The following is a 17,308-nucleotide window of genomic DNA, read 5'->3' on the forward strand; positions in this document are numbered from 1 at the left end:
TAACCGGGGTCCACTCTGGCCAGTGCATCCCAAGCGTCAGAGGAGGGGCTCGATCCCTAGCTGCTGGCTCTCAAGCCAGGATTCACCCCCCAGCCTCCAGCTGTGGCCTCCCTCAAAGGTTAAGAACACTGATTTCAGAGGATGGCAGGAGGCTTGGTGCTGGCCCCAGACCAGGACCCTCACCCACCAGGGGCAGGTCCCAACAAGCAGCCCACACAGCCTGTCCACTGCTCGGCTGGCCCCCTGCCCCCGTGCCTCTGCGCCGCCCCGGTACAGCCCACGACAGCCTCAGAAACCCCCGGTCCATCCGGGGGACACCGCTGCCTCCTTGCGTCTGCCCCGAGACACCCTTCTTGCTTGGCCTCCAGGACACGTAGCTGCCTGGGGTCCTCCCCCGCCCCACTGCAGGTGCAAGCCCCAGCCCATGGGAGAGGATTCTCTTCCTCACAGTCTTCCATGGGTTGAGATTTTTCCCCAAATCCTGATGTACCCGTTCCCCTCCAGGGACCTCAGCTTCATCTGTACCATTAGGGACTGGACCAGATTAGCCCTGACACCCTGGGCTTTGTGCGCTGCACCCATGCCCCCCAGGTCCCTTCTGCCCTTCTGTCCCTTCTAATGATCTGCAGGCCAGGAAGGAGGACCAAGAGGCCGGCTGGGGAAGGATAGTCTGGAAAGACTTACCCGGTAGTTGGAATGCGCTCGGTTATTATAGAATTTCCCCAGTGGAATGTGCTCTGAATATCCCGGGGAGTACATCCCCACCGAGGGGCCCGTCGGCACGTGGTGGAAGATGAACCAGAACCCGGTTTCCTGTTGGGGGAAGCGGGGAGAGCCACAGAGATCAGCCCTGCAGACTCCTTGCTGGGGCCATGGGATGGCCCAACTGGGGCTGGACCTAGCTCTACTCCCAAATGGGCCCCCAACACCCATCCCCGGACACATGTCCCAGGGATGGTAAAAAGGTCTGGCAGATATATTTTTGGGGTCCACCCTTACTGTGACCGCCATCCAGAGAGTCCTACTCTATTAGCCAAGGGCTCCAAACATCTGGCTTTCAGAGTCTATGATGTTCTTGGCATTTCCCTGCTGTTTTGCAGCTAATGGAAGCTGAGACCCAGAGACAGCACCTGACCTGCTCAGGGTCCCAGGGATGCTAAGCTGCAGGGACAAGTGGGTAAGAGCAAGGCTGTGTAGACAGAATGTTGTGTTTGAATCCATGCATGCCGCTGGGCACGTTCGTTCTACCTGCCTCTACTTCCTCACCCAGCAGATGGAAGGAACGAGTACCTGCCTCGTAGGGTTGATGCAAAAATTAAACTACTTTGGCTGAGAGCATCGGTGTGTGGGGCAGGGCTCTGAGCCACACTTGCTTCCATCTAATAATGAGTCATTTCAGCAAAGTGGTTTGATCACCAATATGATGAAGGGACAGAGCCATTCCCTAAAGCCCAGTCCATGTGGCCCCAGCCTGGTTTTAACCTCCTCGTCCCAGCTGAGCCAAGATGGGGCTCGGGACACACACATTCCTGGCCCACCCCCAGCTCCCGCCTTTACTTCCTGCTGAAGAGGGATCTTTCTTCTCACCTCGGACCCCGCTGCTGCACAGTTTATGAGGTTGTTGTTGGGATTGGCCATCCAGAAGGTAGACACTGCGCTGCAGGGAGGGGCAGAGATGCACAGCGTCAAGCAACGGGTTGCTGGCTCCCGAGCCTCTTACCAGAGGCTTGAGAAACCCTTCATTTGTTAGGAAACCCATCTGCTTGTTTGAGTGTGGTGCATTTAGGCACCTGGAAGGCTCAGAATTTAAAAGGGGCTCCGTAAGGCAAGGGTTGTTGATAGGTAGAGTCTGAGTCTGGCTGTCAAGCAAAGATAAGTCCCAGGCACCCAGGAGAATGGCCATTACTCAGGGAGAGACCCAGCATGGGAATGCTTCTCACAGGGGAAGTTCTGTCTCGGTCTCTATCCGCATGGGTACATGCTGTGGCACCCAGGTGGCAGCCCACGCACTCTCAAAGGAGCACCGTGTGACATCAGGGAATCCTGAGGATAGAAATAGTGGTGCTCTGTGGATAGGAATGATGGCCATGGACAAGTGGAGAAGGGGGGAGTGGGAAGCATGCCTTCCATGGTCTCCGTGGCCCCGATGGCCTCCAGCTCTGAGGCCGAGGGCAGTAGGTGGTTAAGAGCTAGGAGGCCCAAGCTGCTCAGAAGGCCCAGGTGCAGCCATCAGGGGCCCAGTGGGCAGGTGAGTGGTACACACACAGGGCTGTCCCTGGGGTGCAGGGCTGGGTGGTGCGCATGCCCTGGGGAGGAAGGCACTTACTTGCAGTCCTGCCGGGGCTTGGGGATATACCCTGGGTAGGAGTCTTCCGTGATCGTCTTGCACATCTTGCTGTCACGGTCGGAGGGGAGGAGGGTTCCAGACTTGACAAGGAGGCCGAGACAGTGGTCAAAAGTATTCCGTTCCTCTGGCCCGTCTTCCGTGAAGAAGCAGTGGCCCAAAGAGTTATAGCCCACCACGTCCTTGACCTGCAGAGACCAAGCCAGGGTGACTCCTCACCCAGTGTCCTGTGCCTATTCACACTCAGCAAACATGCAACAGCATCAGCTGCACTCCAGGCCCCTTGAGGAGCACTAGGGGTTTGGTAGGGCCTGGCACAGATGTGGGATCCGGGGGGCCAGGACTGAGACTTCAAGGCCCCTTCCAGCTGGAGGTGGGGCCCAGGCTCCGCAGGGTAGCACAGGGACAGAGTGTTAGAAGCAGCTCCAAGAGGAGGCTTGGACAGGGCCACGAGAGCTCACCCGGGCGAGAGCACCCGGGTACACAGCTTATAAGGACCTCACATGGGGCATTGCCCAGAACACACCCAACAGAGAGGGCAGTGGGAGAGCTGCCCTGAGGGTGACATCCAAGCCAGGCCAGGCTATGTCCTCACCCACAGGGCCAAGCCAGCCTCGTAGTCCACAATGCACATCAGGAGATATTTGAAACCCCTGAGCCAAGAGCCAGGAAAGGTTGCAAACTCCAGCTCCTCAAAGTCCTTCCTGGAATCCCAGTCAGTGGGGGAAGCAGAAAGGCCATTTGCAGACACAGAGAGCCGGGTACGGTCTTAGCCGCATGCCCAAGCAGCACAGGGGTCTCCCACGCCACAATCACCGAGGACCCTTCTGGGTCTGAACCCCATGAGCACACGAGTCTGAGAACTAAAAGGTCCTCAGAGGGGTCTTTGGCCTGAGCCCCAGCTCCCTGTCCAATGCTAGACTGCCCACAAGCATCTCTTACCAATGGGAACTGTGTTTCCCCTTGAATGCCCCAGAGACGAGATGCTCACCACCTCAAAGGCAGCCTGTCCGCAGCAGAACACTTGAGGATGGTAAGAAATGCCTCATTTCTCTTAACTGAGATCTCCCATCCTCATCCCCACCCTGGGGCCCGATAGCCCACTGGTGTCACCTAGTAAGAAAAGCTCCTGCTCCCCTATGGCATCAGTTTGACACGCACCTACTAAGCACCTACCAGCATGCCAGGCCCTGAAACATCCAGATGCTGTCCCCGCTTCAGTACCATTAACTCTTCAAGGGGCTGTCCTGTACCTTGTAGGATGTTTAGTGGCCTCCCTGGCTTTTGCCCTCACTCCACACCAACAGCATCTCCTCGATGTGACAAAACTGCTTCTGGTTGGGGTACACAAATCTCGAGGAAACACCCCAATTCCCTATGGAGTCTTTTATTTTTTTTTTTTTTTTTTTTTTTTTTTTTCCCTATGGAGTCTTTTATATGACAAAGCCTGCCTCTCCACCTTCCAGGTAGTCAGGCTCTGGAAGCATCCAGAACCCAGACCCACCACGTCCTTCCAATCTCGCTGAAATCTCACACAATTCTATAATAATTATTTTTGGTGTTTGTTTTGTTTTTAGAGCTAAGGAAACCAAGACTCAGGGAAGTCAAGTAATTTGCCCAAGGTCACACAGCCCACATGTTCAAGAAGCCAGGGCTGGGACCCCAGCTTTCAAATTATGTCCATTCACCCCAAAAGGGAGGATCCAAACACACAAGCCACCCTGTTCCCTCAACTCCCTCCCTAGTCTTTGGTCATTGGCAAGGGTGTGATCTCGAGTCCTACTCAATCCCTCACTAAGAGTTTGGTGAACACCAAGGTCATCCAGTGGGACAGCTTCCTTTCGTCCCAGGGAGCTCTGCATGCTGGTTATAAACAGCCTGGAGAGACAAGCAGGGAGGAAGCAGGGTTGCAGGAGCTGGAGGGACATCTCCAAGCAAGCTCCACGCCTCCACTTACAGGGGAGACACTGACACCCAGAGAAAGGGCGCGGGGTGTCCCAGGGTGTTTGCAAACCTTGAGGTGAAGCCATGCTCAGAACCAGGCCTCCCACCCCCATCCCGGTGTGTCTTGTATGACAGATGCCTCCTAACGTCTTCTGGCTCTTAGGTCTGCGATCGTTCTGCCTTAGGACATTTCCCAGAACTAAATATTTACACCATGATACAGCCTCAGACAGAAAGACAGACAGACAGAAAAACCGGTAGGTTCTGGCCCATGCACAGTGGCTGCCAAGTCCCTGGGTGAGCTAACCCGAAGCATGTGCAAGTCCCTCTGCCCACCACCACCTGCCTGTTCTCTTGTATAAATCATGTCCTTCCCTTCCTCCTTGTGCACATCACCCCTGGTGATGATGGTCAGCAGTCCTAAAGTGATTCCTAAAAGCTCTTTTAAGTCTCCAGCTATTGTTAGGTGGGGTCTGGGCATGAAATTTTGAAGGAGGAAATTTGTCAGCCCTCAGGGACCGCTTCAACAAAAACGACCACTTAATTTACCGTCTGCACCAGCACATTTTTTTCTGAGAGCGAAGAGGGGTGCTGTTAGTAATGAAGCAGGGGAAACAGGTGTGAAGTACAGTGTTCTGTGCAAATTGACGCATGTACAACAGAAGAAAATGCTATTTAAGAGCAAATACGAGCAGAAATCAGCCCTGCCTGATTCTGCCTTTGGGGGGTGTGTGTGTGATTCAACTCATATCAGCAAGAAACTTGACATCCAATACAATCATATGGGAAGAAAGAGTATAACTTCCAGGCTTCACCACTTATTTTGTGTGTTGAGCCACTGAAGAAAAGAGCCCCGGTGTAGGCAGTAACTCATGTCACAGAGTCTCAGCGAGTGTCTGGATGGCCCACAGAGGCCGGGACCGGCAGCAGAGAACCAGGCAGCCCTCCCCATCGTCAGGAAGGACAGAGCCCCGGAGGCAGCACCCCCATCCCCCCCAGAGGAGAGGTGCCAGTGGGAAGGGAGGCAGGATAGCGGGGCTGATGGATGACATGTCCTTCCTCTTCCCCAGAGCATCTCTTCCCCAATCCGATCCACTAGCAGAACCCCTGGCCTGGGGAACTTCTAGGGAGATCAAGAACCACCATCTGGGTCCCTCATTTGGGTTCCGGCGGGAAAGAGAAATGAGAGCAGCTTCAGGAATCAAGGAGCCCGCCATAGGCCCCCACGGTCCTGCCTGGAGGTAACGTGCAGTGGACCTTTCCTTTGAGGGCCAGCTTCACCCCACATCTGCTGGCATCCAGCAGCTTCGATGAGGACCACCAGTTTCAAAGGAAACACCACCACTGGTGTCAGAGGAATCTCCCAAACTCTCCCAAACTCTGTTCCATAGGAACAGAGGCACAGTGCAGGATGGCACAGTCATGTGAAGGGGGCTCTCTGGTTAAATGGGTCTCGGCGTCACTAGGATAATCAGCATGCAGAGTGGCTTTACCGCCAGCCTTGACTTTGCTAGCACGCACGGTGCATTTCTGTGGCGAGATGGGAGGACACGTACACTGTGTGTGCTGAACTCTGGGTCTACTGTGTGTGTGTGTGTGTGTGTGTGTGTGTGTGTGTTGGGGGTGCTGGGGGGATCCCACTACTATCTCATGGAAGCAGGAGGCTTACTCAGCACAGGTACACAGAGAGGCCCAGTGATAATGCTCTGCCCTCTACCAATGCTAAGTGTGCCACTTGTGTTCTCTGGCTTCATCGTCCTCCAAAGCCTTTGCAATGGGTTGTGTCCTCATCCTCACTCTACACAGTGGGAAACCGAGTCTCAGAAAATTTGGATCAGCCCCCCAAGTCCATACTGGCAACATTGGAACACAGGCTGGTAGGACTCTGTTCTCGACCTCGTGGTTTTGGGGTTGCTGGTGGTAACTGCTTCTGAGTGAGCAAGGAGTCCCGGGAGAAGGGGGAGGTGGGTTTGCCGAGCAGGAGCTCGTGGTGTGGGTAGTGGTGACTAAGAGCATCATTTGGGCTCAGGGGAAGCAGAGGTTGAGAGGCTGGCGTTTAAGTTAAGAGGGGAGTGAGAAGCAGGTGTTGGCAGGAATGTCAGGTTCAGACCGCCCTTTCCAGAAGCAGGTGGCAAAGAATAGGAAGGATGCAGGTGGGCGACCTGGGGTAGGGGTGCGGGGGTGAGGGAGGCTGTTCTCTGAGTACCAGAGTGTGTTCTATAGGTGGTAGAGGGAGAAACCATGTATCTGGGGCTGCCCAGGACATATGGGATCAGCTCGAAGGCACCTCCTGGCTCTGCACACCTCGGAGCCCCTCTTCCCCATGAGCCAGTGTCCTCCCATCTGGGTCTCAGGCATGTCCAGATCTGGGGTGGCATTAGGGTAAAGGCATCCATGATGCTACAGAGTGGCCTCTGCATTCTAAATTAGAATAAAGCCTCCATCTGTATTTGGTCTCCTTTCATCCCATCAGCTAAAAAAATCTTTTCAAACACAGCCCCAGCCACTGATAAAGTCCACAAGCCAGAACGAAGGGAGCAAATGTAAAATACTGATGGAGAGAGTCCAGCTTCCGAGGCAGCTCTTCTGAACTCGGAGCTCCCTGCCTCCGTGGTGCAGCCCTTACAGGGTGTGGCGCCAATCCCAGACCCCAGCTCCTGCCCAGGGGTGTGGCTCTTGGGGAAGGACACAGAATGCACTCCATTATCCTGCTGCTTCTTTGGCTCAGGGAAGCAGAGGCCTGCACTTCATCCAGATTCTAAGCCATGCCAGTGTGGTGTCACCTTGGAAGGGCCACACAGGTCTGTGGGCTCCAGATCCTAACCCACCAGCTTGGCTCCCCAGCACAGACCCTAGCTGAGTGCAGCTGGAGCCCCATGTGGCGACTGGGGTCAGGCTGCAGCTGGCACCCCGGCGAGGCCTTGCAAGGCGAGTGCGCTGCCTGGTGTCCAGACGGCACCCAGGGAGCTGATGGGTGCTCCCTCCCAGTCTGGTGGCTGGCATCCCTTGGGGTTGGACAGAAGAATGGCCCCAGCACGCAGGACCACAAGGGTCTTCTGGTTCCAAGAGGTTGTCAAAGTCTCTGGCTCAAAAAAATCTCTCTCGACTGTGGGTGCAGCTGGTCCATCTAGCAGCTCCTGGCCTGTGCTGGCTCTCAGGCTCTCCCTGCCGCTTCCCCACCCAGCTGCGGGCTCCCACTGCTGCCCGGCCAGGCCTCTGTCCCACCCCTCAACACCTCTTGCCCTGCTTCCCCGACGTGAACCCATTCCTCCAGCTGGGACCTGGCTCACGGCTCTCAGGGAGGTGCGCTGTGACCAAAGTGGCCAAAGCCTTCTCATTCTTATATTCTAACTGAACAAGGACCTGAGCCGCTTGTCATGCCCCTTGCAGCACGCAGGACCAACGTGGCACACACGTGCCACACTTTCCACATCCTTGGCTCACTCATTCCTTCTAACAACCATGCAGAATAGACACTGCCATCTTCTCTGTTTTATAGGAGAGGAAACAGAGGCACGGAGAGGTAAGATGACAGGCCCAGGTCACACTCCTGGTACAGGGCAGGAGCCAGATGGAAGGCCAAGCTCCAGGGCCCGAGCTCCCTCTGTGTCTAGTACTTCATTCCTGACATTCTCTACTTATCACAAATCCTATTGTCTTTCTGCCTCAGCAAGAACACATTCTCCTTTCCTCTCCCTTGAGCCAGAAAAAAAATCCCACGTTCAGCACCCATTCCCACCAGAGCCCTCCTGCCACCTGCCAGGGAGAATCAGCCCTGGTTCCTGGTCAAGGCTTCCGCATGAACTGGCGGGCAGGGCTCCAGCCTTGGGCGACTTGGGGCACCTGCACCTCTGGGTTTGGTGTGATTTCCCCACTTGGCTGAGAGAGAATGGAGGTTTAGGGATGTCAAGCTATTTGTCCAAGGCGCCACAACTCATAACCTGTGGACCAAGCTCTTGACCCCAAGCACTTCCAGACTGGGCCCCAAAGCCCGTTCTCTCCTTCGATGCTTAGTGGGTGGTGCAGGCACGGCGCGCAACACAAGATGAGCTGAGGGAGAGAACTGGCCGTGGCTTCACCAGCAACACAAAACCAGGCCTCATCCAACTCCACTGTGTCTGGTTGTGAACAGGGTCACACGCTCAGGTGCCCATGGCGGCCCACAGGCAGCAAGCTGAGGACTACGTTGCAGTAACATAGTAGGGAGCAGTGTGCACGGGGTTGGGGGGAGCCTGAGGACTCAGCCCTGCCCCAGGCCCTTGTGCCATGCAGGAGTGTGGGTCTGACCTGCCCACTCAGACCACTTTTCCAGAGAAGCCAAGAATCCAGATTTCTATGTGAAATCTCTTAACTTTTAAATGACGACGCCTACTTCAGATGTTTCTTTAAACACCACATAAGCCAAACCAAACACGTCTCGTCACTGGGCTCAGCCCGCAGGGTGCCATTTTGTGACATCCGGTTTTGAAGTTCATAGAGGATATAGGTTTAGTCACTTTAAAGAAAGGCTGGTTCAATGTAAAATTATCAGTTTAGTGTCAAAATGATCGAATGTTTCTGTAAACACTTTATAAGCCAAACAAAACACAATCTGGATTTTTCAGCTTGCAGAGTGTCAGCTTGTAATGTCCGGTTGCTTAAGTTTTTAGAGGATATAAGTTTAGTTCATTTATTTATTTATTTATTTTAGAGAGAGTGAGAGAGCACAAAGGTGGGGGGGAGTGGGAAGTGAGGGGCAGGGTCGAGAGGGAGAGAATCTCCAGCAGACTCCCCGCCAAGCACAGAGCCTGATGCAGAGCTTGATCCCGTGACCCTGAGATCATGACCTGAGCCAAAGTCAAGAGTCAGACACTCAGCCACTGAGCCACCCAGGTGCCCCATAAGTTTAGTTCATTTAAAGAAGAATCAGGGCACCCGGGTGGCTCAGTGATTGTGCATCTGCCTTCGGCTCAGATCATGATCCCAGGGTGCAGGGATCAAGTCCCACATCAGGTTCCCTGCATGGAGCCTGCCTCTCCCTCTGCCTGTGTCTCTCTCTGTGTCTCTCATGAATAAATAAATAAAATCTTTTAAATAAAACAAATAAAGAAGAATCAATGTAGTATACAAATCAACTGTGCCAATCCAGCCTCTGGCACATATTCACGTTGCTAATGGAGCCGTTCCTCCCAGCAGTGTTCGCTCTGAAGGATGCTCGGTGCCATGGGAGAAAAGGCCCCTTGTGGCCACTGCTGGCTGGGACAGAGGCCACGGCACGGAGTCTCAGCATGACCCCTTGTCTGTGCTCACAGGTCTGTCTAGCCATGCAGCCACGGAAGATGCTTGGCTGCCCATCATTCTAAAGAGGTGCAGAGGGAGCGGGAGCCCCAGTGACCAGGCCAGCTCACCACCTCTGCCACCCAGTGCCCATTGGCAAAGACACACCTTTCTTTCTCTTTCCTCTTCAGCTGGAGACCTGCTCTGAACTGACAGCATTCATCACTCCAGGCTAAGGATGGCTCAACCCCCAGTGGCCTTGGACTAAATGTCTTGACCCAACATCTATCTCAGCGCCAACGTTTTGGAGGAAGTGGACCTGAGGATGGGGAGCAATGGACCCTCTGCTTCCCGGGGAGGGAGGGAGGGAAGGGAGGGAGGCGCTTACCAGCAAGCCATTGGAGCCGTGCACGGTGACACAGCGAGAAAACGTGTGGTGGATGGAGAGCTCCCGGATGTAGGTGGGTGGATCGTAGCCTCCCTTGGCGTCCACATCACCTGCCAGGTGGAAGTGGATGGGGTACTGCCCCACCAGCTGCTGCCCCATGTGCTTCAGCTCAACGCCTTCCAGGTGCGCCGCCTTAAAGCCCAGTGCAAACTAAAAGGGGGTGCGGGGGTCAGAAGGGTCAGCGAGGTGCCCCCCATTTCCCCACCAGTGCCACATCCCAAGCATGCAAAGTGCCTCGCTGGTCCCTGCCTCAGCCACACAGCGGATCCAACACATGCTCTGCAGGTGGCGTAAGGCCCACGGACGCCAAAATGCTGTGAATAACACAAGGGTTCTACCTGGCAGTGAACTGCTCGGGCCCGAAAACCGAGGAGCGACCATACAACAGCCAGGCCTTGCCTCCACTTACCTCCCTCCCTCCTCAGTCGCTGAGTGTCATGAGGAAGGGGCAACCCCCAGATAAGCTAGGGTAAAGCTAGCATGAGGCCCACCCCTGGAGGTTAGAAATCCAGGATGAGGGTGGCCGTGAGGCAGAAGGAGCCTGTGCCCTGGCCCACGGTCTGTGGCCCCTGCTGGTGGAAGGCCCAGGATGCTGAGCCAGGAATCTCCACAGCCTGTGACCCTGGTGGCAAGTGTGAGCCATCATGCACCACAGTGGATGTCTATGCTCCAGAAGCTGGGCTCAGCCTACTGCTGATGGAGCAGGGCGATTCTTAGGGACACACTAATATTCCTCCCCAAAGCAGGTGTCAACTGGAATGCCACTCTGGAAGGGGCATCCTGAGGCCCAGTTTGGGCACAGCGGGAAGGGGTGCTCTGATGGCTCAAGGACCACTCTCAGAATTGGAAACAGGCTCTAGTCTCTCTGGTCTCTCTGGCGAGTCTCTCCACTAAGGACGGTCCCATAAGCCCTGGCCCCCTCAGCCCCAGAGCCTGACCAGGAACACGTGCAAGTGCTTTTGGAGGCTCTGATTGCTGGGGAGCCCTTCTGGCATTGAATGAGCAAGGGCTGGGGTTGCTAGAAGCCCATGGGTACTATGGAGCCACCCAACGTGACACTGCCCTGCCAGTAGGGCTCCCACTCTGGGCTTTCTAGGTTCTGCTCATTCATTCAGTTAGGTCACCAGAAAGTCTGATCCTGATAGCACCCGCCTACAGCAAATCTCCACACAGCAATATTCTATCAGCTTTGATCCTAAGTCATTGAATGCAAAGGCCACGCAAGAGCTTTGGGTGTCATGATATTCGATATGCCGGGTAACGGCTCCCTTGACAGGGATGCAGACAGGATTCATGAGTGAGCTGGATGCTAGGAGCTGCGCTCCCTCGGACTGCAACTGCCGCCTTTCATCATGCTAGCAGAGCCCGCAGCGTGGGGTCTCCGTCTTTGCCTCCAGCTCCCTGGCAAGCTCACGAGCACCCTTAGCACCGTGACTTCCAGAGCCTCTCCCCTGCCTGCTCTCGATTCTGTAACTTCATGGATCTATTGTAAGCATGATGTTGTGTGAGTGAAATGCCAGCTCTTCTGGGAAACGATTGGGGTGAAACAGAAGAAAGGGAACGAGAGCCATGATGGGGATTGGAAGCCGTGAAGGCAGAGGGTGCAGCGTGCCGGGGGCGTGTGACCGGGGAGTGGAGGGCCGTCCCCTGTCTTATGGCCGGGAGTGGACAGCTGGGACAGCAGGACTCCATCTCCCAGAAAGTCCCTTCCAGGAGGATTCCCACATTGCCAGCCTCAGCCGGGAGGACCCATACCTTGATGTGGCCACCAAAGGTGTCGAAGTCAAAGAAGTTGCAGATGTGGTTGCTGTAGGAGTAACATCTGTTCTCCACCTCTCCCATCACCACGATGTTCCGGCTCAGGAGCCCGACCTCGGCCCGCATGTCCACACCATCTATCTCCTCCCCGATGTGCAGGTACAGTGGCTTCCCTAGGGCAGAGGTGGGGAGGCTTGGGAATCTGCTGCTGCTTACATATCACCATGCCCTGTGTGCGCGGTGTGCACAGTGGTCCCTGTACCCCTGCTAAGTCCCATGTTACAGAAGAATGAAGCCCAGAAATGAAATTCCTTGCCTGAAGGAAGAGCCAGGATTCACAGCCATGCAAACATAAATCCGAAGCCCACACAGAAATGGCTACTTATCCCCCAATACTGGTGCTCCCTTTTGCTTGCTGGTACTAGGGTCTCCTGTGTTTTAGCTCAACATATGCCCCCTTAGGAGAACCACCTTTGCCAGCCTCCCCGCAGGCTATGGTCACAGGAGGAGCAGAAGCCACGTGTGGTTGCCCCTGCTCATGCTCCTTCCCTGGGACTGGAATGTGGGGTGTCCTGGTGGGCCAGCCTGGGAGGACAGGGTGCTCTCTTCCCTGCACCCCTGATCTCACCCCTTCCCATAGTCTCAGAATCCTGGACCCCACCCAGGAACTTCTCTTCCCTCCTGTGGGTTCCTTATGTTCCACTTCCAAGCTCATTCAGACCTCCGATCCTTAAAAAATTAAGACTTTTCATCCCAATTCAGCTGCCCTTGTAGCTAATGTCAGGCCCCTTCAGGCCACTGCAAGTCCCTGAATCAGTGACCTGTGCCTGCCCCCCTCCCTCCTCGGTCTGCTCAAATCCACTCGATTCCCCTCCAGCCTCCTCCTCCTCTTCCCCGGGTAGCAAATGCACCCCAGTGACGGTCACAGTGGCAGGAGCTGGGAACTTAGGAGCTGTCTCATGGCCCCAGGTCTGTCCCCAGATGCTTTTGTGGGATAAAGAGATCTTGGCCTGCCTCTGGATGTGGCTTGTCACTGGGAGGGCTGACCTGGCTGGCGGGTGCTCTCTCCTCTGTGCCAGGACGCAGTCACAGAGCACGACCTTGTGTATGCACTTGAATTCTGTACCTGGCTTTCCTGTGGCCCTGGCTTGAGCCACGGGGCACACATGTCAGCCCACAACACAGCTGGCCCCACACATGAAGGCGGGGGCTGGGATGGACCCGAGCAGCACCCCGACGGGGACCTGCCCTGCCCGCTGTTTCACGCATCCTATGGGAGTTGCTATTTGAATTCCGCAGGCTCAGGGAGAGGGCAGTTTCTGGAAGCATGTTAGTTAGCTCCTTGGCTGGCAGCCTTTCCCTCCTCCCTCCACAAACATCACTCCGACGCCTGCTGGCTCATCATGTCGCCTTCTCCCTGGACTCTGACCTTCCTGTGTCCTCTCTAAGGACCCTTGTGATGACACTAGGGTCCCTCAGGAACCCAGGATAGTCCCCCATCGAGTGAGCCTCAGCTTAATCACCCCTGCAGAGTCCCTTTGCCATGCAAGGTGGCATCCTCAGGTCAGTAGGATTAGCCCTTGGGCGTCTGTCGGGCCTTTATTTGGTGTATCACAGAGTCTTGTTTTAAAAAGGTCTCCAGTATTAAGAAAGTTCCCTTTACAAAGAGTCTATTCACTGTACTTTACTGTCATCTCCGGAGATCTCTGATGCCCCAGGTCGCCGCCTGCCAGAGGGGTCAGTCTCGGACACCGTGGGGGGAGCCATCAGGACTCTGGTTCCTTCCACATTCTGACACTGGCCGGAGGAGCGTTTGGAACAAGTTTGCTCTGCACGCTGTGGTTCACTTTCTTGGGCACACACGGCAGTGGCTTCCAGCTCAGCTCACAGAGCTCGCAGAGCCTCGGGGCTTCACAGCGTCAAGGTCCAGAAGCAGGGCCCCCTCTGGCCGCCCATGTGGAAGCCTCTCCTTCCATCCCCGGAGGGGTCTCCTGCCCATCGGCTCTGTGACCCTCACAAGCACACCAGATGCACAGCCTTCCAGGTGGGTGGCAGGGAGTAGAGTCTCTTGCACAAAGAGCTTCATGCAGGGTTCTGGGCGACCCTGCTGTGGGAGGGATGGGGGGGCAGAAAGCTGTGCCCAGAGCAGCGTCTGATCACTGGTGGGAAGGAGACTCACCTGCTCACTGGCTTAAACGCCGTAAGTCCAGCAACGGATACACACAGGTCTGCCCGGCCTTACCTCTGAGTGAGCTGGATGTAGACTTTTTCCTAACTAGCGGACACCCCAATGGACAGCAGCAGCACCCAGAAAAGCTTCAAAGGCTTTCTGAACTGAGCAAAGCCACCTTCCACTGAGGTGGAAGGAGCAATGGCCAGCCACTGCCCTAGAGGCGGCTCACAGGTGCCCAGGAACCAGTGAACGCAAGGGTCAGGCACCTGAGGAGCCAGGTCCTGGGAGACACAGCACAAAGCACACTTCCCAAAGGGAAAGCCTCCCAAGGGTTGAACATCTAATGGAAGAGTTTGTGGAGGGAGCACAGGCTCAGTCCTTCTGGCCAAAGATACAGGAGGGGAGCTCACTGTGCAGCTCTGAGGGGCTCAGCTCCCGCCAACCAGCCTGCAGGACAGACAGCAAGACCCCATGCTCTGGGGGCTTATGTGTCTTCACTCCCACACCCACTGCTGCTGCAGCCAGACCAGAGTTCCCAGCTCTCCCTGAATCAGCCTTTGCTCCTTTACATCTCAGAGCTTCTATCTCGCTGCCCCTCCAGCCGGGCCAGCCTTCTCTACCTCGTCAAGGCGGCAGATGGCTTTGTCCTTCCAGATCCTGCTCCAATGGCTCCTTGTCAGTGATCACGGTCTTCCTCACCACCCTCCATGTGCCTTCTAGGGGTTCCCAGGGATACGAGGCCTCCCCACCCAGACACACATCCACGGATGTTGTAGCTAGTGCATTTCAGGGCTCAGTCCCCTTAAACTACAGTGAGTCGTCAGAATGCTGACCATAGGCATCTGCTCAGGGGGAGGGCTAGGGAACCGCGGTCCTCTGGGACGCGGCTGGGGAAGGAGGAGGATGGCTGCAAAGGGCCGTGGCTCTGGAGCCAGGCTGTGTCGGATCCTGACTCAGATGATGGCTGCGAGGCCCAGAATAGTCACTTACACTTCCTGAATCTCAGGCTCTCCTTCCATAAAATAGAGACATTAATAGCAGGTATCTCAAAGGTAGCTATGCTTGTCAACGGGCTGTGGCCAAAATGACACATGTGGCCGAAGTGGCCACATGCAGCTGTCACTGGCACTATCCTCAGGGAAGACAGGAGCCCAGGGCTCCCACCAGTGCCTCACCCCTCCAGGCTGTCCCGTGGGAGAAATGCGGGGTGTGGGAGCAACCCCTGGCGAGACGGAGGGACTGTTTCTATCAGGGGCCCATGAGCAGAGTGTAAGGGGCCAACTGAGAGTGACAGCATCCCTCCGTTCCCATCTGCACCCCATCCCATCTGCAGATTCTCCTGCCCTCCCTTGCTTCTCAAATCTCACAGCTCTGGTACATGAGGGCCAACCAGGGAAAAGCAGATGTGGTCAAGCCAGACTGTCCCAAATAATCCGGGAGGCCCACAGGCACAGGCGAGGGGTGGAGAAAGCCCAGGGAACAGCGGGGCTGTGCAGGTGCCCCACATGGGGCTCCATTCGCTGACCCTCCTGGCTCCACACCCTGAAACCACTCTATGGGGCAGGCCCCGAACTGGGCACTCAGGGGCCAAGAGAAGAATGCCATCAAGAGCCTCCCAGTAGAAGGGACAGACACACATGCACATGCACAGCGAGGCCCCGTGGGTCTGGGGGAGGGGCTCTGCTAGAAGGTCCCAGAGAGCCAGTCTAGCCGCAGAGCTCCCAGGTTCCTCACATGGGCCAGTCCTCTTTGGGTGGAGACTCGGGACAGAATGGGGGAGGACAGGTAGCCTTGGATCCCAGAGCCTGGAATTAGAATCCTGGCTCTGATCAACCTCACAGACTTGCTTGGTCTACACCAGATCTCCCCACTAGGACCTCTGGGGTGACTGAGAGGCTCTACTGCACTCTGGGATGCCAGCTACCAGCCACCTGCAGCTACTGGGTACCTGTAATCAGGCTCAGATGACTAAGGAGTAGACTTCTAAACCTTAGTTTTGATTAAATTTGGACAGCCTCCTGTGTCTGGCGACTGTGCTGGGGAGCAGGACTCTGGACATTTAATTGCCCTGCACCTAAGCGTCCTCCTCTGTGTCCTGCAGAAAAGGCAGCTGCCACCTAGTTAGGTGACCACAAGGAGCAAGCAAGATGGTTCTGCAAAGCCCTGGGCAACCATGGACACGAAGGACAGTGGTTCTAACACACAGGTTACCAGCGGCATTACCTCAAGGTGCGTGTGCAGGGGCAGCGGGCGTGCAGGGCTGGTGGGAGTGTGGGAGTGCAAGTGGAGGAGGTCTGGGAGGATCAGGACTGCCAGGTAGGGGATGTGGGCGTTCACGCCACGGATGGCAAAACCCTGAAATACTCTTAGATGATTCACACCCTCTCGTGACCTGGTTATCCCCATCTGTTTTCTGTCAAAAAATCCTTCATATGCATGAAGATCTGTTTACCGGAATTTGGGGGCAGCGAGGAGGGTGGATCCGGGAAGGCCAGGCCCCTGCTCTGCCACCAGCCTGGGGGAGGAGGGAACCTGAGACGTTGCTATTGCAGGCACAGCGTCAGAAAGGATGGGGCAGGTGGAGCCCCTGCTTCGTGTAGGCGGGGGCTGGAGAGCCAGGCTTGGGGCTGCAAAGGAGCCCTGTAAGCCTCCCGGAGACAGACACACAGACCCCCCCACACACACACACCTGGGGCTTCTCTGATCTGCCCACCAGGCGGCACTGTTCTCAGGGAAGTGCCCAAAGCCCTGGAGAAAAGTGGCAGGTCCACTCTGAACCTAACTTTCCCGGGTGGGGTGGGGGGCAGGGAGGGGTGCGGGGCTGTGGGGGACGCAGACACAGGCCATGCTGCACCAAGGGGGTGTGAGGGTCCCCAGGGGGGCTCTGCATCTCCCTCACTTCTTTCCTCCCCCAGCACCAGGGCCCTGAGCAGGCCTGTCTCACTGTCTGTCTTCTCACCTTCTGGAGGCCCAGGAGGCGATGGACTTGGGGGGGGGGGTGTCGCTCTCTAGCGCTGCTGCAGACACACTGCAGCTATGCCTGAGGGCCAACCAGGGAAAAGCAGATGTGGCCAAGCCAGACTGTCCCAAATAATCTGGGAGGGCCAGAGGCACAAGCGAGGGGTGGGAGAGGGGGTACAAAATACTTGCAGTCCCTGTGCCAAGTCCCTCAGCAGCTCAGAGCCTGGGGAAGGCGTCCCTGTGGGCCTCTGGCCTCCTCCTTCTTATGGGACAATAGTAAGTCATCTTTGGAGTGGATGTTTGGAGTGGAGTTTCTTTCTCTTCTCTGGCTGTCAGGAAGCTCTGAGACAAATATGTGGTCTATTTCAGTAGCTTCTGCAAACTTCCACACCCCCATTTCTTGTTGAATGTATTCTCCTCTAGC

The 17,308-nt window shown here is 55.9% G+C and overlaps 1 protein-coding gene across 2 annotated transcripts in view; it reads right to left on the minus strand.

The window, feature by feature from the left end:
• Nucleotides 1-17,308, minus strand: part of CEMIP (cell migration inducing hyaluronidase 1) — a 138,987-nt gene that overhangs the window by 22,431 nt on the left and 99,248 nt on the right. For both annotated transcript variants that reach the window (XM_072801885.1, XM_072801881.1), the window contains exons 12-16: nucleotides 11,748-11,923; nucleotides 9,933-10,142; nucleotides 2,327-2,532; nucleotides 1,588-1,657; nucleotides 685-813 (exon numbers count right to left, since the gene is read on the minus strand). In XM_072801885.1, coding sequence (XP_072657986.1) covers nucleotides 685-813; nucleotides 1,588-1,657; nucleotides 2,327-2,532; nucleotides 9,933-10,142; nucleotides 11,748-11,923 — 791 coding nt within the window. The remainder of the gene's footprint in view (nucleotides 1-684; nucleotides 814-1,587; nucleotides 1,658-2,326; nucleotides 2,533-9,932; nucleotides 10,143-11,747; nucleotides 11,924-17,308) is intronic.

This window comes from Canis lupus, chromosome 2 (genome assembly GCF_048164855.1).
Source record: "Canis lupus baileyi chromosome 2, mCanLup2.hap1, whole genome shotgun sequence".
In the NCBI taxonomy this organism is placed as follows: Eukaryota; Metazoa; Chordata; class Mammalia; order Carnivora; family Canidae; genus Canis; species Canis lupus.